At 39.5% G+C, this 24,237-nt stretch overlaps 1 protein-coding gene across 1 annotated transcript in view; it reads left to right on the forward strand.

The window, feature by feature from the left end:
- Positions 1-1,192, forward strand: part of immp2l (inner mitochondrial membrane peptidase subunit 2) — a 193,317-nt gene extending 192,125 nt beyond the window's left edge. Inside the window, exon 6 of the mRNA XM_084733709.1 lies at positions 825-1,192. Coding sequence (XP_084589835.1) covers positions 825-950 — 126 coding nt within the window. The 3' untranslated portion in view covers positions 951-1,192. The remainder of the gene's footprint in view (positions 1-824) is intronic.
- Positions 1,193-24,237: the final 23,045 nt, after the last annotated feature.

A 24,237-nucleotide genomic window follows, 5' to 3' on the forward strand; every position in this document is an offset into this window, starting at 1 on the left:
GAAATTTATCTCATGAAGTCAGAAAAGCAGTCATAAATTCAGCAAAAAAAAAATTTTTACATGAAAACTGCCCTCATTTTAACATGAAATTTATTCAGTAAATTCAAAAACAAAAAAATTGTCTCATAAATTCAGAGAAACCGAGCCTTTTTTTCATTAAAATTGTTCTCAAATAAAGAAAAACAGCTAATTTTTTGTGAAAATTCTCATAAATTCACATGCATAAATTCAGAAACACTGAGCCAAACTTTTTAAAAATGGAAATAATTTCATAAATTAAGAAAAAAAAAAAAACAGGGCTGTTCTTTTAAAAAACAGAAATTATTTCACAGTATTTCAATTGAGAGAAAAACTGAGCTATTGTTTTGAAAAGATTTCTGTAATTTACAGCCAATTTTCTTTACTCGAAAATTGATCTATTGTTTTCAAAAAAAATGGGGACAAATTGTTTTTACATGTGAAAATTTTCTCATAATTTCAGAAAACACATTTTTTTTAACTTGCAAATTATTAATTCAGAAACAGACCTTTTTTCTCAAGTGAATGCAGTAAGTTTCCATATCCTCTATCCTGACCTTCATATCCTTGGTTTCTGTTTCTCTACATAAAGGACGCACAGCTTCCTCTGTTGGTCCAGAACATGAATCACAATCCTCCAGTCTGGATGTACTTTGTTGGCATCCCGGCCTGAAAATAACGGCGTTACATTCTTCATCTCCGCGCCGTCTCCTGTTTTCTTAAAGCAAGACACCTCATTGTACATTTTCTCCATGAACATGCAGTTCTGACCCTGAGTTGTTGTTTTGTTTGTTTATTTTTCCCAGGTGTCTGTGGGGCTGCTACACGCTCGGGCCTCTCACATCATCTGGCCGCCAAATCGTTGGCAGCAAATCAAACCGTCCCTCCCCCCGAACCGAGGACCGCTGGACACTGAGGAAGAGGAAAGATGAAGACACACAAACACACGATACATGTTGTATCACCGTTGTTTCTTCTAAAATATCAACTACTGCCATGTAAACTGTTTGACTGTAAATTGATTTTGTGTTTTGTTAATTTTGACAGTCTGCTTGTTGCATGAGAAATTCCTTCTTAACGAAAGACCAGACAACAGGGACTCAAAGCTGTGATGTTTGCAGGTTCTTTAGCTGTTCATTGTGGTCGTAGCTTTAAGTCCAGAACTAGACCTGAAACAACTTCATCATTTATTTGTCATTTGTCAAACAAAAATGCCAAATAGTCTCTTTGTTCCAGAGTCCAAATGTGATGATGTGCTGTTTTTCTCTGTTTTATATCACTGTAAACTGAACTGCTGGTCAAATAAAACATGAGATTCAAAGACAGAACCTTGGATTTTGGGATTTTAATTTTTTTCTGGAATTTGATAAAACAAATAATGTTTACACGCTAAAGATCTACGGTGAAGATTCAAGTCAAAAACGTGGTGTAAACGATGTCTTTCACATCAACGAGACGTGTCGGGCCTTCAGGAGGTACAAGTACAGAGGCATTTTATGTTTTGAAAACTGGTCGCCATTCACTTAAATTGTTTGGGAGATCCTGCTGACTTCACAGTGCTAACTCAATCAATCATAAAATCAAATCACAATACGTTTCAAATCAGCTCCCAAGTATCGTGATGATATCAAATCCGGAGATGATCGTCTCTAATATTCGCCTTTACGCGTGTTGTTGCAGCAAAGCTTCTTCCCTTCTCCGAGTGCGACGTCCATGTGAATGACCTCTCAAGTACACTTGAGGATAACAGTGTGAATTCAATTATTTTCCAGTGTGAGGGGATAAAACAATGCGTGTGTCATTATCTAAAAATCTGTTTTCACTACGCTTCTGTTTGTGTCGCTGGTGTTGTCCCCTCTGAGCAGAGGGCTGCTGATAGTTCACACAGATCCCATGAATATTCCCGTCTTTATTAAACGCTCTCAGAGATGAGCATTTAGCCTCCCACATCAACCAGGTTATCTGAAGTCTTAATTAGAGAGAAACCACACAAGACTAAACAGCTGACTTCTGCCCGGCTCTCAATCGGCTGAAAAGCTCCGTCTTTTAAGAGGCGCATCGCTGATTTGCATAAATCAAATTGAGGGAGCACTTGTGGTAAATTCAGCCAAATGGAGCTCTCAGATGTAGCTGTTGATTGTGCGCGGCTAACAGCTGTGTCACGGCGTAATGGGACCCTGGAAGGCACAAGTGGGGCTAAATGCAGGTGTACTCAACCCTCCCACTGAGGCGACACACTACAGCGGGCTCGCATCTGCATAATTAATTCACTCAAATGTGATGCACATTTCTGTGCCAACTGATTCTGACATTTAAGGTTTATGGTTTATGTTTGAGGTTATTAAATTGCAGCCCACGGAGCAAAATGACTGTCTTTGCAGCGGGAATTAAAGCCTGAGCTGGAAATACTCGTCAGCTCTGACTGAGTAATATCCACTCTGGGTAATAAAGCTTGTGTTTGCACATCTTATGGTGCTTTACATCCCGCATTTACCTTATTTACAGAGAGCTGAAAAGACTCATCAGTCTGTCTGTCTGTGTGTGTGTGTGTGTGTGTGTGTGTGTGTGTGTGTGTGTGTGTGTGTGTGTGTGTGTCTAAGCTTCTGTTCTGTTGCCGTGCCAACAAACGCTGCTGGCTGCAGCTGCTAGGATACCGGCGTCGCTGTGGTGAGATATGGCCTTGTTTAGACGTGCAGGATCACCGCATGCCGTGCCGTGCTTCCTCCATCAGTTAACAGACAAGTGTGTGTGTGTCTGTTGTTGTTTGTTTTGTTGTTTTTCATCTGATTCTCTTAATTGAATTTCTCAAGTGATATACAAAAAAGAATCTCGGCATACAGGGAAAAACAACTCAGTGTAGTGCAAATAACGCTCCTGCCTGAACTAACTCCCCACCCAACAGGCTACAGTACATTTAAAATGATGGACTAACACAGAAATTACCAGTAACTGTCAAGTTACAGCTTAGAAACCTCGAGACATTAAATTGTCTCACACCTATTTTCCCTTTTGAACAGAGAAATACAACCATACACCTTCTGAATTCAAGTTTCTCTCTTTTAAAACTCACCAAAACCATTGTTGGTAGTCTGTCCACCGTTCCAACAATCACCAACTCTGGTTTGGTCAAATGAAATCCTTAATTCACCGCGTGAATGCGGCTGAGTGGGCGTGTCCTCTGCCGCTGGATGACGGTGCGGCGTGTAGCAACAGCTGTCACTCAGCCAACCCTTACATTAGCAAAATAAAATGACAAATATTACCTCAAAAATCAGCCAAAAAAAAAACAAAACAACTGGTGATGGATTCAGCCCAATGTCGACAGGGGACATATTCGTCTAATCGCCCAACCCTACTCTCAAGCTTTAGTGTAATACTTTCCAAAACCAAAGATACAAGCCAAAGGATAAGGATGTATATCTGCTCTAATGTAAACTGCCCACTTTAGCATGCAACTAACTACCTTACTACCTCAGTAGTTGCTAGACTGCGTTTCAAATCTCACTCTTTTTACTTTAAAAAGTAAAAAGTAAAAGTTTAGACTACCTTTCTCCATGTGGATCATAAATCCAAGGATTGTTCACAGGTCAAAGGCAAAGGTTAACATTAGCATACTAATTACACTGTCTTGTAGGTTCACAAGTTACATTAAATAGTCTTTCAGGACTGGAACATCTATTGTGTAGTATTCCTCTGGTGTGTTTAGGCTAACGTTAGCAGCTCTGTCCTGCTCCAGGCGTCACCAAACCAATTTGCAAATTTGCAAATGTCTTGCAGATTCGTCTGATTCCCAGACCAGTGATGGATTTACGGAGAAGTTCACACAACCCCAGCCAGCATCAGCCGAGATAATAGTGTTACGTTTGCTAAACACATCATGTAGTCCTCATCCTCAAAGCTTTTTCATTTGTAAAAGTGAAACAAACTGTTTAAAAGTGTGAAGTAAATAAGTTTAACTTCCTTGTCCAATTATGTGAGCTAAAACAAAACAGTTAGAAACATGAAAAAGTCTACGTACCAGCTTAGCTTAATTAGCTAGCTGATAAGAGCTGCTGTCAAAAACAGTCATTACAGCCAGCAAAATCAATGATTCGGAAATTGGAAGCTGTTTTTTGTGTGAAATCTCTCTGTGTGAAATCTAAAGCCCATTATTTAAAAAAATGACTAAAATTTAGCTTGTAAATTTGCACTACACATCATTATTTAAACTGTAGACTTATGTTCCATGTGAGAACAGTAGCTTAGCGAAGGCGTTCACCCATGGATTTGTCCATTCCGTCCTTACAGAGGAGATTTTTTATGCATATTATGATGTAAGAATTCTTTCAGAGCTGTAAATCCACATATTTTCAAGGACCTATCCTCAAGGACAAGCCACCTAATTCTAATGATTTTATTGCTGATGCCGTCGTTTTACTGTTGCTTCTTTGCCCCACATTAGTCCGAAAACCCTTCAAAAGCAACACGAGATGATCGCTGCTTGAGTGTCACCGGGAGAAATCAAACCAATCATCTGAATGTGAAATTTATCCCCATATCAATGTCATGTGGTCATGCATATTCCAACAGTTTGCCCCATTACTGCCCCGCGCCACTTTTTTTCTGAATGCCTAATGAAATCTCAGAGCCGTCTGTGAACGCTCCATGGCTCATTTGACTGTTTGATTGCTGCTCTCTCGCGGCGATCTTGACCAGTTTGAAATGCAATTATGTTAATCGGAGCAGCGCGCAGGGTCAGTCCTGCGCTTTGGGCCTTTACCTCGGCTGTGAATGGCTGCGCCCCGGGGTCCTGTGCATGAGGGCGTTTCATCCAGCCCTGTAATAGATATTAAACAGCGCTTGGCTGACGCGTGTAAAGAGACGTGGAAATTATCCTCCGCTGGTCTGAGGTCACCCGCTGAGCCACGGAGGGAAACGGCTGCAACTCGACGCTTGTGTCAACCTGCTGATGTCAAAGCCTGGAGAACTGCTGGCTCAGAACACAGAGTCCTAAATAATCTGACCAGGGGCAGTGGCTCAATTCTGAAGACAGAGAAAAATACTTACCTGAGATAAATCTGTAAGAAGTAGATATTTATATCAGCTGGTGGCCGCTGCTGCTTTAAAATCAGAAAGAAGCCCTTTGTGAAACTGCTCCCTCAGAGTTTTTACAGTTATAGTGTGGTTAAATTCACTTTAAAGCTTCAGATCACTCGCATTTCAAAAGCACATATTTTCCCACGAATCCCCCGTAGTCATGCAGGTAGTCTGGGTTTTATTTCTCCATGTTTTTAGATTGAATTTTGTTCCCTGTCATTTTGTCAACAGGCCCTAGGTGTCAAATTTTTCACTGCATCTACGTTCTACTAGAGTTCTTGGGAAGCCTAAAACCGAGGACAAAACCCAGTGTGTACCTGCACTTTTAAGGCTCCACTATAGATATAGATGTATTATAATGAACTAGATATCAAATGCAAAGATGACGCCCATTCAGAGAGAGAAAGACTTTACTTAAAGCTACTACAAGGACAATGATAGTGCTGTTTCCACCATAATATCCAAAAAAATATGACATCAAAAATAAAATGATCAAAGTAAAACTCACAGTCCAAGGACTCAGTAATAAATTGAGATTATAGTTTTAAGCTCTTTCTAGGAGTGTTGATAAATTACATTTGAGAAGTCTGGACCCGAGCCTGAGGCTTCATGCAACAGAACAGATTCAACAAGTGACGTTTTTAGTATTTTAGAGTTGTGCAACATTTTTGGTTGGTATGACATGGAAAATCTGAGTTGGACATACAATTAAAGTAGATTCTTCTGATATTCCCCAGTCCCCCTGCAGTATGAAAAAGGCTTAGGCTTCCAGTTCATCAGTGTCAGTCATATTTGATAGCCCACTTGTGCACATGGTCCCACTCCACAGGCACACCAGCTGTTTTGCAGGGCATGCTTTGCCATTTTTGAAGAAGCCACGCCTTTGCAATGCATCTCTATCTGATTATGTGATATGTCAGTGTTAAAAAAATATGTACTATATCACTGAATTTAAATAAAGTTGGATGACGCCTCTCCACTTCTAATATCCCGGACACGAGCGCTGCCACCTTGTTTTGGTGACGCCATTTGGAGCCAGAGTCTTTGCAGTAGTGATCAGGGGTGGAGCCACAGTACTGAGGTCCCGCCCACACACTCAGCTAACTCAGTCACGAGCAGAGTTCAGCTGTCAATCATGACGTGAAACCCCCTGTTGATATCATCAAGTAACTAACTAAAAAGCAAACTGGTCAGAAAAATAAACACTTGAACTGCCTCAAATGACCAAAACCCTCTTTTGGAAAAATGTATTTGACATTTAATCTGATTTTTTAGTTTGGCCTATGTCCCATACGCTAACATAGAGGGGGTAGATTTTATGACCTATACTGCAGTCTGCCACCAGGGGGCGATCGAGACGCCCTGGCTTCACTTTTGTGGAGCTGTCATGTCATCCATCTTTATATATGTCAACGGTATATACATATATTTGCCATAAAATAAAGGAGCGCCTCCACAGTTTTATCCTCAGTAAAGGTTAGCTGAGTAGCCAGCCCACAGTTTGGAGAGATTTATTATGTACTGACAGCTAGCTCAAAACGTAGTGTAGAGGAGCTAGAGTATCACATGATAGGCTGCATCACTGTCTTAAAAATTAAGTAAACCAATGTGTTATTATATTTATTTCGTCCTGGCAGGCACCTCAGCCAAAGAATGCTCTATACTGTTCGCATCCCTGAGTCTGTTATTGAATCAGAAGCTTTTTCCAGGGACTCATTAGTGTTGAGCCCAAACACACTGCATGCGTTTAAACGCCTGGATTAGATTTACTCAGCGAGGGAGCCGCTGATGACCTTCCCATGTTCTGGGGGTTTTGGGGTGTTTTTTTTTTTTTTTTTTAAATTGCAGTGCTATGTCATTACCTCTGTAATGATAACAATAATTGCTTAGCAGTTAAGAAATGCTCTGAAACAAAAGCAACTTAAGAAACCATCAGCTACAATAAAGAGAAGATTTCCACTGTTTACTAATTAAAGCCTATTATTCATCCTGACTCAGCAGATTTAAGAAGACTCTTAAATTACCAAGACCTCCACAACAAGATTAGAACATTTAGTTATCACAAGTTGCGTGGGCAAAGTTTTGAGTTGTTTAGTTCTTAATGATTCAAGTTTATAATTGTATTTCCTTCAGGAGGTTTAGCAGACCCTGACTGTAAATTATTGAAAAAGTAAAGCTTTAATTTACTTCTTCATGAACCTTGTTGCCCTCAACCAGCCTTGTCTGTTTCTACTTCAATTAAAGATTTCTAATTTTTTCCCAAAATGCTTTTGATCAATTACCACAGAAGGAGAGTCAACATAGCAGACTGAAATGTGAGAGCTGCTCCAACCTGATTTTGTCATTCTGGTCTCTGTACTCAAAAACAGTCTTCTGCTAAGCCTCATGTGCTGCAGGGTGTGATTGTCGAAACTGGTTTCTGTTTCCTCATCCCTGATGCATCTCTCCCTGCATGACTGTGCAAAATGGCAGCTCTATAAACAAGCTCTCACTCTTTGATTCTCAGGGCGTTTTCACACGAGGTACGATTGATTCGCACTGAGCCAGAGTACGATTGCTCCGCCCTCCTCCTCAGCTAGGTGATATTTGTTTATGTCTTGGCCATAAAACAATGAATGCCAATTGCAAGATCTCAGATGTCACACAGTGGAGTTGACCTTTGTAATACGCCTGCTGTTGTTAATATTTCGGAGACGGTGTCAACGACGACCCTCTCGCCTGCCTTCCTGCAGCTTCCTGTTTGGCCTCCTGGCTCAGAGGATGAGATGGGTCCATGCTGCCCATGTACACTGACCATGTGCAAACTATGCTCCAGACTACCTTTTCAAACAGAGTCAGGGATGGATCAACAAACAGCAGTGTTCACACTTATAAAACCAACTGGATTTGGGGGTCAAGTGCATAAAAAACCTAGTGTGAAACCACCACCAAAACCTGGCGCTAACCACTCTATTAGATGACAGAAATGTGCAATTTCTCCAATCATATTCCAGTATAGATGCCACCATTTCCTCCTGCTCGGTAAGGCTGACCTGTCTGATCGCCATGGCACAGGCTCTTTGACAGAACATGACAAAAAACATGGCAGGCAGCGGTGGATAAAGGCCGTAAAATACTTACCAGAATATATACGGCTGCAGACACGATGGATGTGTAGTAGTTCTTTTTGTACTACTTTCTTTCACTACTTCCATGTGGAGGACATGTCCCATGTAGCAGATTGGTGCCTACAGGACTGGTGCTGTGGCCTCATCATTAAGTCTGCAAAAGTCACATCAAGTGACTTATAAAAAGTGGTGGCTATGTGGCAAAGTGAGCCACATGCTGTGGGATATATCAAGCCAAAGGTTCAACTTACCCTAACAGAAGGCACTGAAGTTGCATCAGATTTTTCAAGAATAAGACTGTTTTATTATTATTAGTGGTAGTATTTAAATTTTTGCTTCTGAAAATGCATTTATTGTACTGTTGTCTCATTTTTCTTTCCCTAGAGGACAACACACTGTAAGTAAAAATTGGCTCATCTTATCCACTCTCCACTATAATTACACAGTGTTCTAAGCAGACCAGATGGTACGCAGCAGATGATAGGAACGCTCATTACCACCATAAGAGACTTGAGACTTGACTTGGACTTGCAAAAACTGACTTGTGAGCATCTCTGCTGTTATCCTGAATAAAATCACATATTTCTCTGGGTTTGAATATTGTTGGAAACATATATTATATTTTTTTAACCCTTAAACTGTCATGGAGTTACAAACTGAATTTCAAGAACAACTGGTGGATTTATTTCACTCTAGATTTCAGTTACAGCAACTTATAATCAGTCACTTTCTACCTGTTTTTCTCCACAGGAGAGGAGAAAAAAAAAAACACTGCGGTCACACTCCATGTGTTTCTTGAGGCAGGGGTCAAACGGGCGTTGTTTGGCACAGCTGAGTTAAGGAGGAGGTTGAAAGGTTCCCACACCCAGCAGCAGCAGTAGGGCATGATGTAACCGGGTGTATTAGAGAGATTAAAGCAGCGCGTCGACTCTCCGTCAGCTTCCAGCAGTTTCTAAGCTGCCATACGTGCCGCTTTGATACGTTTCATCCCTGTGAGCTCCTCAGACAGCACCGTGGCCAATTCTTTTCGGCACATTATGCTTCGACAATGAAAAAAAAATATCGGTTCAGAGAGATAACAACTGATGAGCTCTTCTTGAATAATTTGAAAGTTGTGTTGAAAAATAAAATATTTAAAACAAGTTCTCTGATAAAGTTTTTTTTCTTTTTTTTCCCTGGCTGTGACAGAAATTAAAGTTCATTATCTCCAGATGTCACCGTCTGGTTAGATAAAGCAAATGAAAGAGAAAAAAAATTGCCCCTTATTGGACTTTAAAGCCTCTAGTAATAACATTAAAGTGCCAGTATTACCATCCATGTTGAATTAGGGTTCAGAGATCCATATCTGCACAGCACTCGCCTTGAATAAATCCTCTCTAATTACATAAAGTCTTCTTACACATCCTTCATAAGTTGTAAGCCATAATATAATACTGCAGGGAGATAATGAAATACATATCTTAGCTTGATAATTAAATATATTATAACTGGCTCATAAATGTGTGCACCTCTGAGAATTGTTCCATGAATGTGACACCTGACATTTACAGGTCGCAGAGATGTTTCCTCTGCAGGATGATTAAATCTTCTTCCCCCTAAATTATTTTTACCATGAAAAAGCCACATTCGAGGTGTCGGTGAGCGGATGTTGTCCTTGAGCAAACTGTCTACAGGATAGAAAGCCTCTTCCAGGCACAGTTACTCTCATTTATCTCCCCTCTCAGCAGGGAGGTTCAAACACGAGCGCTCCGGGTCCTAATCTTAAATAAAATGTCATTTCGACCTCTCCTCAACACAGTCAGCAGCTGGGAAAATGTGACTGACCTCCACCGTCGATTGGTGATTAATTAACGGCGTATACAAGAGGACACGACACTTTCATGTTTAATTACTTTTTTTTGCATCGTTGCACGTTACAAACTTTATCAGATATTATGATTCGTCGTTTCAGTCATGCTGAAAAAAACATTGCTGGAGTTTCACAGGAAATCAGTGTTTCCCAAACAATGTGAGTGAATGGAGACCACTTTTCAAATGGAAAAAAAGAAACATTAAATGTCTCCATATTGCTCATCTGGTGTGATCCAAGTCTCCTAAAGCTCCAACATGCCAAGTTGACTTGAAAGTTGTCATTTACACCATGTTTTTAGCCTGAATCTTCACTGTAGAGCCACGTTCATGTGCATATGCACACCGTCTGGACTGGGTGTGTGTGGTGTGACGGTGTGCACGCATGCAAGTAAACGCCATGTTGGGCCTTCAGGAGACTTGGATCACACTAAACGAACAGCATGGAAGCATTTTAGTTTTTTTTCCAGCAAAAAAGCAGCTGTTTGTGGACTAAAGCACTAAACCCAACCTTCAGTCAGCATGAGGGTGAGTAGATGATGACCGAATTTTTATTTTTGGGCGAACTATCCCTTTAAAAAGTTTGGCATTTTTTCAGCATGACTGAAACCATGAATCACAACATCTGATAAAGTTTGGAAAGTCTGGAACGATGCAGAAAAATTAATTTGTTGGACTGCAGCCACAGTAACATGAAAGTGTTGTGTTCTTCTCTTGTATATGCCGTTAATTAATCATCAGTCGACGGTGGAGGTCAGTCACATTTTCCCAGCTGCTGACTGTGTTGAGGAGAGGTTGAAATGACATTTCATTTAAGATTAGGACGTGGAGCGCTCGTGTTTGAACCTCCCTGCTGAGAGGGGAGATAAATAAGAGTAACTGCACCTGGAAGAGGCTTTCAAGTTTCAAGTTTAAGTCAAGTTTAATTTCTAAAACATGATTTTACAGGTCAAGAAAGTCTCAGTTTGTCGTAGTTTAGTTTCATTTTGTGTGAAACTTACCTTGCGAGGCAGCTGGATTCGGGGGATCACGAGAAAATCCATTTTATGAGCTAAGAATGTGAAAAGTCTTTGATCTATGAAGTGGTGATTTTTTGGCATTTTTTGGGCGGACCTGAAACACGTCTCGATGATGTGCCAGAACCACAGTCCCCTGACATTATATAAGGCCCACGAGGCGACACACGAACAACGCTGCCTCCTCCTCCCTAACGGTCAGTTTCAAACCTACCCTCAGTGATTCTCTCAGTCCAAATCAGCCCAGCAGTTCACTTCACCTCACTTCAGTTCCAACAACCCGACAAAGAAGAAAAAAAAAATACCATCCTGTCACCGTCCTCTGGCTCTGGTGGCTCAAACATGTCTGGACACGTCCAATAAAGCTGCTGGAGGGAGCGTCCAGGTTTTGTCATCATTTTGAGACTTAATTTTATATACTTTACATTCATACTTGCATTCAATAACATATTTCTGTGGTCTGACAGACTCAGAAAACCGTTTATCGTTGCTTTACATGATCTTTAATCTTGGGGATTATGTTTGAGTCAGAGTTTAATTCCTCCTTGTTGTTTTTATGTACGCAGGTTTATACCTTCGACCTTTTTTTAAAGGAACCAGACCTTTTCTACAGTTGTTCGTCTTTTGCAGTGATGACTCAACCATGAGAGTGTCATGCCAATGCAAAGCCGTAGGAGTGCTCCGACTGTGAGTCATCTAACCGTGTCTACGGAGGAAATGTGTGGGACTTCCGAGACCAGGGTGCCTGAGAGAGCTCCTGCCACTTGATGGTATGTACGCTGCTTTATGCTTACAGTCCCACAATGCAATGCATGTTGTTTCCTGGACTTGAAGGACATTTCTGCATGTCAGTTCTACAAAATGATGATGATTCATACATGTCCAAAATCTCAGGAGGGAATGTTCTTAGGAGGGATCATTTAGGACCTCATAATTGAACCCTGTTACGCTTCCAAACATTGTCCAAACATTTCCTGTCATCTGTCCTTTGCTCCAGAGCTGCAAAAGATGTATATGCTGAATCCAGCAGAATATATTTTTGTGTTTCTATTCAGACTCACTGCATGGCAAAAGCCGTTCAGAATTATACATAAACAAACAGAGACAAAGGGGACTGTCTGAAAACTGGATTCTCGTACTTAATTTAGGTGAATTTAAAAGGCTTCATCCATTGTGTGTATATTGTATTGTAGTATCCTTTCAGTGGGTTTTGTTTCTTCTTTTCTTCTTAGCTTTCTGAGTAATTTTCAGCACAGATTTTTCCTAATGCAATGAGAGTGAATGGAGCGAGGAGAGTTGCTGTTTCCTTTTAGTCTTGAAAAAGACAATTTGCCATCTGTAGACAGATATTACAGCTGGGAAGCTGTACAACCCGAGCCTAATGAAATAGATTTGTCATTCGAAAAACCCAATGTGCATTTACTGATCTGTCATCCCACAGTTAAAGTCTTTTTAAAAGTTTGTTCTCAAGTTCCACATTTTGACAAATATGCTTATTTGCTTTCTAAGGAAGACAATTTCTGCCACTGCAATCAAAAAAAAATATTGTGTAAGTCATTATAATGAGAAACTTTCTGACAATATTGACTTCATATATCAAAACAAATTAATGGATATTTTGGGTTTCTCATTATTTTGGAATACCAAGTTATTATTTGGAGAACGTTTATCATTATAATGACTTATAGGGTCTTTTTTTAATCACTTTGGTCTTAATGGGCTTCCATAGATTTCCTTCAGATCAAGTGCGATCAGAAGGTCGACACTCTCATGTTTGTGTGTTAATTATGAGGTAGAGTCAGAATGTTGTTCGCTTAGCATTAAGGGAGAAACAGTTAGCTTGGCTCTGTCCAGTGAGTGCATTCGGTTGATTGCAGATCTCCACCAGGCAACAAGCTTAAAAAAATTTTTGTGATATTTCAGTGTTGTTTCAAGTTTTTTTCATTTCTACCATTTCTAGTCAGGACTTTTATACGCAAACTGAAAATCACAATAACAGATAAAAGCTTGCAAAAATGCACAGGGACAACATGTCGATGAGGAATTATAAATAATGGGAATCATAAATATATATGTATATATGGTGGAACGAGTGGTTGGGAAACATGTTTCAGCTCTTGTTTCTCAGCTTTACAAACCGAATCTCAAACTCAACACAAACCACAGAACTAACAGCGATAGAAACAGACGCTTCACCAGAGCGCACCGTGACATTTGTGCTTGTTTTTGCTGCTAACAGGCTCACATCATTATTCTAAGTGTCATTATGGAAACACTCAAGACAGTGAGAGACGTTTTTTTTTTTTTAAAGATTAAGATAAGTTTTGTTCAACTAGAAACAATTGTTTTTTTGCTCTTGCCAAAGTAAGTAGACTCCATTCAAACTCAACAGAAACAAAATATATCTTGGTTTGTTTTTCCAATTCAATACCATTTTATCTGTATAGCGCCAAATCATAAAGTTTTCTCAGAGCACTTTTCAATTAGAGCAGGTCCAGACTGGACTCATATAAACCCAAATGTTCCCACCGCGGTGACTGTGGTGAGAAAGGAAACTTTATTTGAACAAGCTGAAACCTTGAGTGGATCCAGGCTCTTTATTAAGAGCTGGACCGGGGTTATCCACCGGAACCAGAGAGAGGAAGGGAGGGAGAGAGAGAACATGCAGCAGCACAAAGTAACTTTACTTAAAGATTTCAACAATCACCGACTCTGATTTGGTCAAAATAAACCCTTAATTCACGCATGTCAACAAGCTAGCAGCTTTACTTTTGCAAGGATTTAGACATTTTAATGCATCCTGATCTTAGCACCGACCAAGATGATTGCGATTGGTTTAAAGAAATACCCCGTTACAGGGCATTTTCCCCCCACATAGCTGCACGATCGTGTGTGCAGACAGACCTTTCTCCGGCTCTGAGATTACATGGATGTCGATGCCGATTGGCTGACAGAGGAGACGTATCTAGTGTGGTTGCCTGTTCCTTGAGAGCTGTGTAATTATGTTTCCATGGCGATCCCATAATAGTCTCTAAGTACAGAGTATTGACAAGATCATTAAAGTGAACTGTGTGTGCCATTAATGCCAGATGAGTCACAAGATGGAGAGTGTGTGTGTGTGTGCGCGCCTGTAGTGTGAGCTGGATGGTTGGTTGGACGTGAAATCGGATTAGTAAAGTATTTTTTTCTGTCTCGATTTAAAGAGGAACTTAACACCCTGTTTTATCTTCCACACAACCTTTTCACATGTGCAAGAAAAATGCATCCCAGTCTGGTCAGAGCAGAGGTCACACTGTGAGGTGAAAGAGCCAAAAATTCATATTCTTTAATCTGAAGACACAGAGGACATGGAGACATGATACTGTCTTTTAGAATGGATTCCCCAAATTCCATAAATTTTACTTTTATACTTTTTATTTAACCCTGTAATTTGCTAGTCTGTAAATGCATCCAGGTGGAACACTGTAGACTCCATAATTTTGTGTCCTAACAAATTTACAGAAAAAAATAAAATAAAAAAAATAAAGGTTTGATCATCATTTATTAAAAAACTACGGCTGAAAAAACAGAGTTAAGAGACTTGTAGAGAGTCTGGAGTGAATAATTAGGCAACACAGTTAATTATTTATATTACATAGGAAAGATATTTCCTAATTTGGTCGTTAGATGTTGAATCATGTAATGATCATGCAGTGGGTTGTTGTGTGTGTGCATGTGTGTCCGCAGCTAATCTCTCATATGACTGTACCCATCTGTCTAATATTTTTTGTGTGCATATATGACTGTATGCTGAAAGTTTTCTTGATTAACTATTTTTGAAAAAAAAAAAACTTGATAAACTTGCTCGTCTTAAGCAGCCAGAAGTGGGAGCAGGTCATCAACGGCTGCTAGGCTGAAAAACAAGGCTTACCTCGTCTGTTGCAGGACGCATTTTGGCCTTTGTCGTGGCTCAAAAACTGACATCCATTAAAAAGATTTGTTTTATCTTGAGCGTTTAAGGTCCACTAGTAAACAAATTATTAAAATTCAACCGACACACGAACGACACCGCCTCCTCTTAACCTCATCCTCCCTAACAGTCAGTTACGAACGTAACTTCAGTGACTCTCTCAGTCCAAATCAGCACAGAAGTTCACTTCAGCTCACTTTAGTTCCAACAACCCAACAAAAAAGACAAAAAAAATACCATCCTGTCACTGTCCTCTGGCTCTGGTGGCTCAAACATGTCTGGACATGTCCAATAAAGCTGCTAGACGGAGCATCCAAGTTTCAAGTCATAGTGGTATTTGACAGCGGAGTGGACACACCTCCGGTGTTTCACAGTAAAAAACGATTTTGAGACTGCTGGTTAAAACACGTTACTGTCACACAGTCAGGTGAACCCATGATGCTCGTTTACAAAACCATTACACTATTCTATACATCGTAAAGAAAACTGAGTCTTCAGTAAACTTAAACCACTCATTCAAAACTTTGCAAATCTTCGCTGGTTGAATTTTGCAGTTGTGGTGGCATTGCAGTAGGTGCTTCACCATCTGTCACCTGGTTGAACCTGCACTCTACTGAGTGACCTTTTTTTTCATTGTTAAAGAAAGCAATTTGAACAGTCTGTAGTCAATACTTACTATACAGAGTTTAATTATAATCAGCAATTTGGAGGTAATTATATATATTATATCTCCATTATAATTCATAATTTGGTTGTTGCATAATCAGTAATTCCATGATAAGAAGAAGTGACATATTTTAAAAATTTATTTTTGCTTGTTGCACACCCCAGGCTCTGTATCATAAGAAATAAAATGAAAGAATTATTCAGTTTAATTCATTAAAGTATCTGTCTGCAGAAGCACGTTTGACAAAAAAGATAGTACTGAAAATATTTCTGTTTAATGTGTTTAAATATTTCTTTCTGTGTGTCTCAAGCAGAAGCAGCTGTCCAGTGATTTCCACTGAGATCAGTAAAAATCTGTTTACAAAATCAAAAACTTTATAGATAAAATGGACAGATGATGGAGCACATGGTCTGTGTGTCATGAGGAGACTCTGTGTTGTTTGTTGCCTCCTCGGGGGTCCGGTCCCCTCAGAGATCACTAATTCATGAAGCGTGATAACTCAGGGACGCGGTGACAGCGGCCGTGCTGCTGCTTAGAGATGCAGGTCGGCGGCTCTTGAACCGGCTCGTCCCCAGGGAGGCGTCCTCCGTCTTCATTATGGATTCTGATATCTACCATCATCTGACAAGTGAGACACACACAGAGGAAGTCAGGGAGTGTGGGTGCGTTTAGCCCCGGGCCCCTCAGCTGAGCCCTTCAGAGGATGGAGAGGGGTGAGGAGGAGGAGGAGGAGGAGGAGGAGGAGGAGGAGGAGGAGGAGGAGGAGGTGGTGGTGGTCCAGGCAGCATAGATGAAAGAGGAGTCCAGTAATAGGCAGCACTTTGTAAGATTTGTTAGAAGCTGGAAACGGCCTTTTACCTCCACGACCCCGGAGACACGACCTGCATGAGGAGCTGAGAGCAGCACAATCGTCCTCATGTGAAAATTCATTTCTATTGACTCACTGTTACACAGATTAGATGAATTTTATCCTGCTGAGATACGTCTTAGCTTGGCTCCTTCTGCTCTCATGTTTTACTGATTTTAATTTATTTTATGAGCTTGATGTTGGTTTTTATTGGCTGTTCAGGAAGGAGCAGCTCAATAGACAGAATATTACACAGGATTAGATCTGAGATACTCCAGGGAGACTCGGGTTGTACAGACAAACAATTACAAAGTGTAGAACAGAACTGACCCTCTGCTATTATGATTACTGCCCCGCACACTCCTGCTGAGTTTTTTCTCTTTCCTGCAGAAGTGGCAAAAATACAAAAGTAAATTTCTTTACTCAAGTAAAAGTGAAAAAGTACAAGCCCTGAAATATACTCAAAGTATAAAAGTCATCCAATTTTCATCCATCGTCAAGTCTCCCTCTGATTTTATGTTATTTTTCATCTTGTTATCTAATTTTTTGGTCTTAATACGCCTTTTTCATCGTCATGTTTCAGTTTGTTATATTGTTTTACAGCATGTTACGTTTGTTTCTTGTTACATCCTCTTCATCTTATTTCGTCATTTTCTGTCGTTACGTCATGTCATCATTACGTCATGTTTCAGTGTGTTACATCATTGTACATCTTCCTGTGTCTGGTAACGTCTTTTTGCCTTGTTACTTCACTTTGATTTTGTTGCATAATTTTTTATTGTTACATCTTTTTCATCTTGTTACAAAATTTCTTTGTTGTTACGTCTTTTTCATCTAGTTTGATGAAGTTCTGAGTTCTTGTCTGGGATGAGGCTGTTTTCTGGTTTAAAAATTAAAGAAATTAAAGCAAACCAAAACATTTTATAAATTACTAGAATTCATATACACAGTATAAATCCTTAAAGAATAAATTTTTGTTATTATCATTATTATTGAGGTTAGACATGATTTATCCTAATTCTAAAGAATGGGGTATTTAATTATGAAACAAAGTGTCTGCAGTCTCTGCAGTCACTGATCTCTGTATCTCAGCACTGAGAATTTGTGCGTTTGATTGATTGCTAATGGACTTGTGTTATGCATCTCTATAAAACTGTTATGACGTTCATCAGAAGGAATATAAGTTGTGGTTGTGGCAGCAGTAGAAGTATACAGTAAAAGGAGTTTGTGTCAGATGCATTTGGCTGCTCAGGGCAACATTCAGTGAGGATGTTAAAACCCAGAGCTGCTCCAAACCTCTGCATCAACGCTGTACGATGATGGAAATATTTAAAATATTATAAATGAGATATTAATATTAATCCCCAGTTAATAATAAATCCCTGCCCGCCTGTAACTGCACGACAGCACTCTCCTTTATTACTCTGCCCCCAAACCAAACCTGTGGCAGATAAATGCACCCCTCTATTGACAGACTGAACCTCTCAGCTGGGTGTCAACAGTATCAACGCGCCGAGTCCACAGCAGGCTGTTTGTCAAAATGAAGCCAACATGGCCGCTCGTGCACAGGCTCCTGGTACGCGGCAGAACCAATTAAAAAACTCAATTCAGCAGCTCAAAGTCCTGCTGAGAGAGCGATGGCGTGGTCGAGCTGATAAGCGGCTCAGCGTTCAGACGCACAGTATTACAACAACCCACCCCACCCGACCCCTCCTCAACCCTCCCACTCCCGCTGAGGAAACACCACTCCGACCTGGGCGCCAGCACCAGTGGCAACAACAGGCAATTTGTGGAAGGTTATATAGGGTAATTAACAAACGTGCTGTGTGCCGTCGGCTGACACGTTTCGTATCATGTTTGTGTTTCCCTCAGGGCGTCTGACACAGAGACGCTCCCATGTAGAGACGAGCTGCAGGTGGAAATGAAGACAGAGTGTAGAATCACTCAAACATTCACTTTGCATCTGCTATTTTAATTTAAAACCTCTTATTCTGAGACACAAAAAACTAAACTTCATGTTTATTGTACTAAGAACCATCTGAGGCTGTAAATGAGTTAAAAGACTTCATTAACACGGTTATAAACAGACACTTTTCAACATGTTCTCACTCCCAACTCATCATATACAGCAGCTTGGTCATTGGCGATGACTCTACATACCCCACTGGTGTCAGTTTTGTATGTGCAGGTTCAATTTTAAAGATATAATCGCAATATGTTCACTTTCTCTGGCAGTGACAAACCTCCAGAAAATTACCAGATGAAGCTGCAGCGTCATTTATATTGACTTTCAACTTATTGTTAGTATGTCCAGCCATAACTTTACTGTGGTTCACTCTCACCGCCCTCATAGCATCATTTTCAGAGAAAAAGCTGTGACATAGTGGAGAATTTACAATGCAAATATTAACTGCTAGATGTGTAAATAGACAACTGGTTGTTAGATTCACCCTGTCAACTTCTAAGGTGTCAGTGTTGTGGCTAAAAAGTTGCAGGTTTAAGAACCAAGAGGGAGGTAGATTGGATTTTGATGCTCTGTACTCCAGAGTTAATTAGCTGAAGTGGAGAAGGAAGAGTCAGCAGCGGAGGGATGTGCAGTATTTCTGGAGGATTTTCAAGCTTTAGGCAGGAGATCGACTCTGACTGAGCAGCTCTGACTGGAGGCGCTGCCCTCCAACCCTTAAAAAACAGCCTCCGATGGAACAGAAGCCACTCAGAGTTATGAGCTTCTTTCAAAGATGGAAGAGAGTCTGCAGCTCAGGAAGTTGAGCCAGGCTCTCACACTGCCAGGGTCAGAGAATCAGCTCCCCTCAGAGCTATAAACAGTAAAAATGTATGAAGTGAAGCTGCCGTGTTGATTTGGATGGAGAAGTTTGTCAAGGAGTGAATGCTTCTCCACCAGTTTCACCACAGGGACCTCCTGATTTGTGAATACTGCAGGTATGAAACAGTCTGAACTGCAGGACTAAAGCTGAAGTGTACTGTGTGAAGCAGTTTACATGTATTAATTGTTTTGTATTGCCAATGTGTGAATGTATTGTAACGTACCTTAAAACATGAGACCTTCCCTGACTTTCTTGGTCGTCTATGACTGTTTTCTAGGATTTTTATGGGAAAATCCAAAGATTTATGTTCACTCCTGAGTGCCCTTCATCTCTTCAACCAAAATCACTAGCTAACTAAGCTAACGTTAGCTCACAATAAACAAATGGCACTCACCACAGTACATGCCCAACTTTACTGACTTCATCTAACAACATGGCGTCGGTCAATCACGTTCAGGCTTATGTATGTGATGTCACTGTTTTAGCCGATGCCCAGGATGCTCGCTAACATCTGCAGGAATGAGTCCTGGCTTTTTGGTTAAATACTTGAAGTAAAATCTGTGGTTAATACAGGGGTGAAAGGATTCTTACGTTTTGATCTATGACATAAAAAATGTCAGTAAATACTAGGAATGGCTGGTTACCACTTTTTCATGTCCAATACTAATATCAATAATGCAACCCTGTGCATCTGTCAATACCAGTACCAATATTTTTTCCTCCCTCTTAAACAACAAAGGTGTTAATAATACCTTTAATGTATTAATGCATGTTAATGGATACACTTTGCTTAACTGAGGCATCTAAAAAAAATGTCACGCTCAAACTTTTATGTGTCTTAAAAAAGACGGTTGCTAACAGGTGGCTAAATGATAGAGATGAGCCGATCCAACACTCAGTTTTGGTATCAGTCTGATACTGGACAAAATCTCTGGATCAGCAACAGGGAAAGAAAAAGCAGCTTTAAAAAAAGTTTTCTTTCAGAAAGATGAAATAGCGAGCATGAGCTGTTCCCATGGATGTAAGGAGAGCGAACCTATGATTTAAGTGGAACATATTTATTATTTTTAGACTAATAATCAACCTACACGTTTTTTGTTTGTTTGTTTGTTTTTGTTAGTGGCTCTGTGCAGACATGAATAATATTGTCAGTGTGAAGGTTTACCGTCACACAGAGTTTGTCAAGTAGGTGTGAGTTTATCACTGTCTTGACTGTTCTTCAGTGGCCTGTTTTCCTTGTAATCATTTCATTTTAGCATCAACTGTCCTGTACATTTCACTGTTGCTGGTAGTTTTTAAGCTGCATTCTTTCATCTCCTTTATTCACTACTGACTTTACATTATACTGCGATGACTACATCACTACTAAGCCTTATAGTAGTACTATTACTGAATATACTCCCAACTACTTCTACCACTACTGAGGTCTACTACTGAAAATATTAGTATCACTGCTATATCGTCCCTACATGTTACATAAACCATGTGATATGGACGTGTTCTTCTTCTCTTTCATCTGTTTTCTGTGTTCGTCTTGTAGCTCAACTCCGTCTCTCTGCTGCTCCTTCTTCTTCTTCTTCTTCTATTTTTTGAACATCCAAAATGTTTTGATCTCAGGGTTTTGATCCAACCCTCCACAGAGATGATCAATGGTTTCATCACTCAGTTTCTTTTAAAGAAGGTGAAGGATGTGCATCCTGGCCCCCCACAGACTCTCAAAGTTTTAATTTCATCGGTTGATGTAACGTGTACAGAACACAGTCATTAGTCAGAGACACTCACATCCTCTCTGTTCAAGTCTAAGTCACATTAAATTAAATTTGTGGTTTATCACTCAGTGGTTAATACCTGCCAAGGACTTTTTTAATGTCAAGGACCCACAATAGATTCACATAACACACAGACCCTTAATTTGACAGAATTTATTCATCTTTTTATTTTTTAGGTTTGAAGATAAAGTCTTTGATCAGTGATAAAACTGGGATCACTATCAATTACAAGTAATTGAAACGGCCAATCATATTTCTTCCTTTTGTTTCCTTTTGAACTTAAAATATTCTATCACTCTTTTTGCTGGGGACCACCTACAACTCACTCAAGGACCCCTGTTGGTACCGGGACCAAAAACCACTGACCTAAATTATAACATCAGGAGGAAAGCGTGTCTTTTATTCTTTGTCACTTTTCCAAAATGAGTTCCTCCAGGCAGCAGCAGCTTGTAGAGGTGCTCCGCTCAGCCGCTGCATTCACAGCAGACTTATTGTAACAAAGATAGAAATGCCAAAAGTGGTCAAGTAAAAAGTAGATTACAGGCTCAAAAATATACTCAAGTAACAGTACTTTTTTTTTACTCGTGTATTGCTTGTAGGATGTTACGATCCACTTCTGCAAGCCTGAACCACAAGGTGATGTTAGTGTGTTATCAGCTACACTGTTAAAAATGAAAAAGCAGAGAAAACTCCAATTTTGAAGGCAACGGACAATTGATTTATGTTTTTATGTTATGATTTATGAGTTTTGAGCCCAATTCAAATTTGAAAAGTTCTGAAGAAGTTTTACTAACTACTGATCTTTTGTTGAGATAATTTACTTTTCTTCTTTGGATAAACTTAAAGCTTAAAGAATTTTAGAAACTCAAAACATTGTATTAAAAACACTGAGTAAAGTTAATGTTGAAATTTATTTTAAATTAAAACTATTGGATTTTAAATTTTTCAGGAACAGAAAAAGACAAGTCGGGTTCACAGCTCACTGTTACCATTTTTTGAATTTTTTTAAGTTTCTAAAACTCAAAGATTCAAGTTGATATCAGGAAGAAAAGTAAATTATCTCAGTTGAAAGGTAAGCAAAACTTTTATTTCAAAACTCAAGAGTTTAAGCTGGGATCAAAACTCAAAAATCTATTGCAGTGCCTTGAAATTATAAGTCGTCTTTCTGGTATTATAAAACTGTCTCATTTTTAACCATGCAATTACCATGGTAACGGGGGTAGAGCATCTTTTTCTATAAACAGTTTTTTTTTTTTCTACACTGTGTTATGTTTGTTATGATCCTAATTAGGGCTGCATGATGTGGCTAAAAAAAATATACTGCGATTATTTTGACAGATATTGTCACAATAAGTTAACATTTTTGTGGAAGTTTGACTTTCACTGAAAAAAATTAAAAACTGATGATGATGATGTGACATTTGTTGGAGTCTGTACCAAACAAACATGTTTTCTTTCATCTGCAGAACAAGACGTGTGGGTCAGAACATCTCTGCAGACTACAGAAGAAGAACGTGCCTCATGGCCACAACGGAAGTCACACCTCTGTTTGTTTACTGCTTTTTGTTTCATGCTCAAAAGTGTTTGGACACCCTCTAATTAGTGGGTTGAGCTACTTGAGCCACACCTGATGCCAACAGGTGCATCAAATCAGACACACAGCCTGCTTCACTGACAGAGGAGAGTAGGATGTGGAAAACAAAGCTGTATTTCTTTAGTTTCCTTGGATGTTCCCTGGAAATAATTATGCAACCTCTAGTATTTATTGGGAAATGGAGAGTTCAGACTCTGTTCAGATTGTCAGCAGCTGTTGATTGTCAGATGAACTTCCTCAGACCAGGACCTGCCAAAATACTTCAATATGTGGACATGAGGAGCCGCAGATCGAACCATCAGCTCTGAAATCAGTGGACAACAATGTGCAGGTAATGATTATTTTCCACTGTGAAGCAGCCTTATTTTAAATGTGTAGGTTTTCTGCACAAATGTTTGAAAAGATTTTGTAATTTTGAGATGTTTTTTCTACCTCGTATGTATGTATGTATGTATGAATGTATGTATGAATGTATGTATGAATGTATGTATGAATGAATGAATGAATGAATGAATGATAAAAATGTTGTCAGATTTGTCAACTCTTATATTTTTACAAAAATTATTTAATTAGGCATAAAAAGGGTCAGCTATACTCTAAGGACCCCTTTCTCACTTCCTGGTTTGAAAAATTTGGCAATACTGCTGAACCTTGTAATCATTTCATACTACTGTTTTAACTCTGAGCAACTTTAAAAAATAAAATGGCAGTTCACTACGACTATACTGTAAAATAAAAAAGATTTTGAGTTGACATCTGCATTTATTAAAGAATCTGATCACCGGGAGTTCGGCTTGTTACAAGGTTTAATACGCATGAGTTTGATCTCTTCTGGCATAATTGAAGAGTAAAAATCAGCCCCTACAAAGTAAAGTTTTGCCTCAATTCTTAAGGAGTGATTTACAATTAAAGCAGTTTTCCACAGAGTTTGCGTCAGTTAGTATTTCTGGAGGAACAAAACCATTTATTTTATATATTAAACATAAATAGTAGTTCCAGGGTAGAGGAATCTGCAGCATATAATTATATATAAGACAACAGTTTTCTTCTAACTTTGTGTCAACAGTTTTTGGTTCATTAGCAGAACCTCAGTGAAGAAAGCAGCTCCATACAGAAATGTTTTTTTCCCAGTTTGCTGTGGAAGAATTTACTAAAGAGCCGCTGCATGTTAAACTATCATATTAGGCTGTAATTTTAAAATGGCCACATACTTTTGGCCTGACAGTACGACAGAGGAGGGATGTATTCTGTCTGAGATGAGGCTTTTCTTTTTAAAAGTGTTTTCACTGCAGCGGGCCAAACTCTGAAACACAGAAGATTAAGCACTTCATTATTAACACAAGGACAAACTTTATTAAAAAGTTTCTCTGTAAGTTTTTATTATATTTTCAGCCTCTGAGGTCCTTTAATTAAAGATAAGGTTTACTTTGTGAAACAGAACCACTTTCAAACACACAAAAAGCCCAGAACTGCGTCATTTTTCACAGCTGCAAGCAAACAGTCTCTGTGAAATATATCCCA

Source organism: Lutjanus erythropterus, chromosome 13, assembly GCF_056507025.1.
Source record: "Lutjanus erythropterus isolate fLutEry1 chromosome 13, fLutEry1.hap2, whole genome shotgun sequence".
In the NCBI taxonomy this organism is placed as follows: domain Eukaryota; kingdom Metazoa; phylum Chordata; class Actinopteri; order Lutjaniformes; family Lutjanidae; genus Lutjanus; species Lutjanus erythropterus.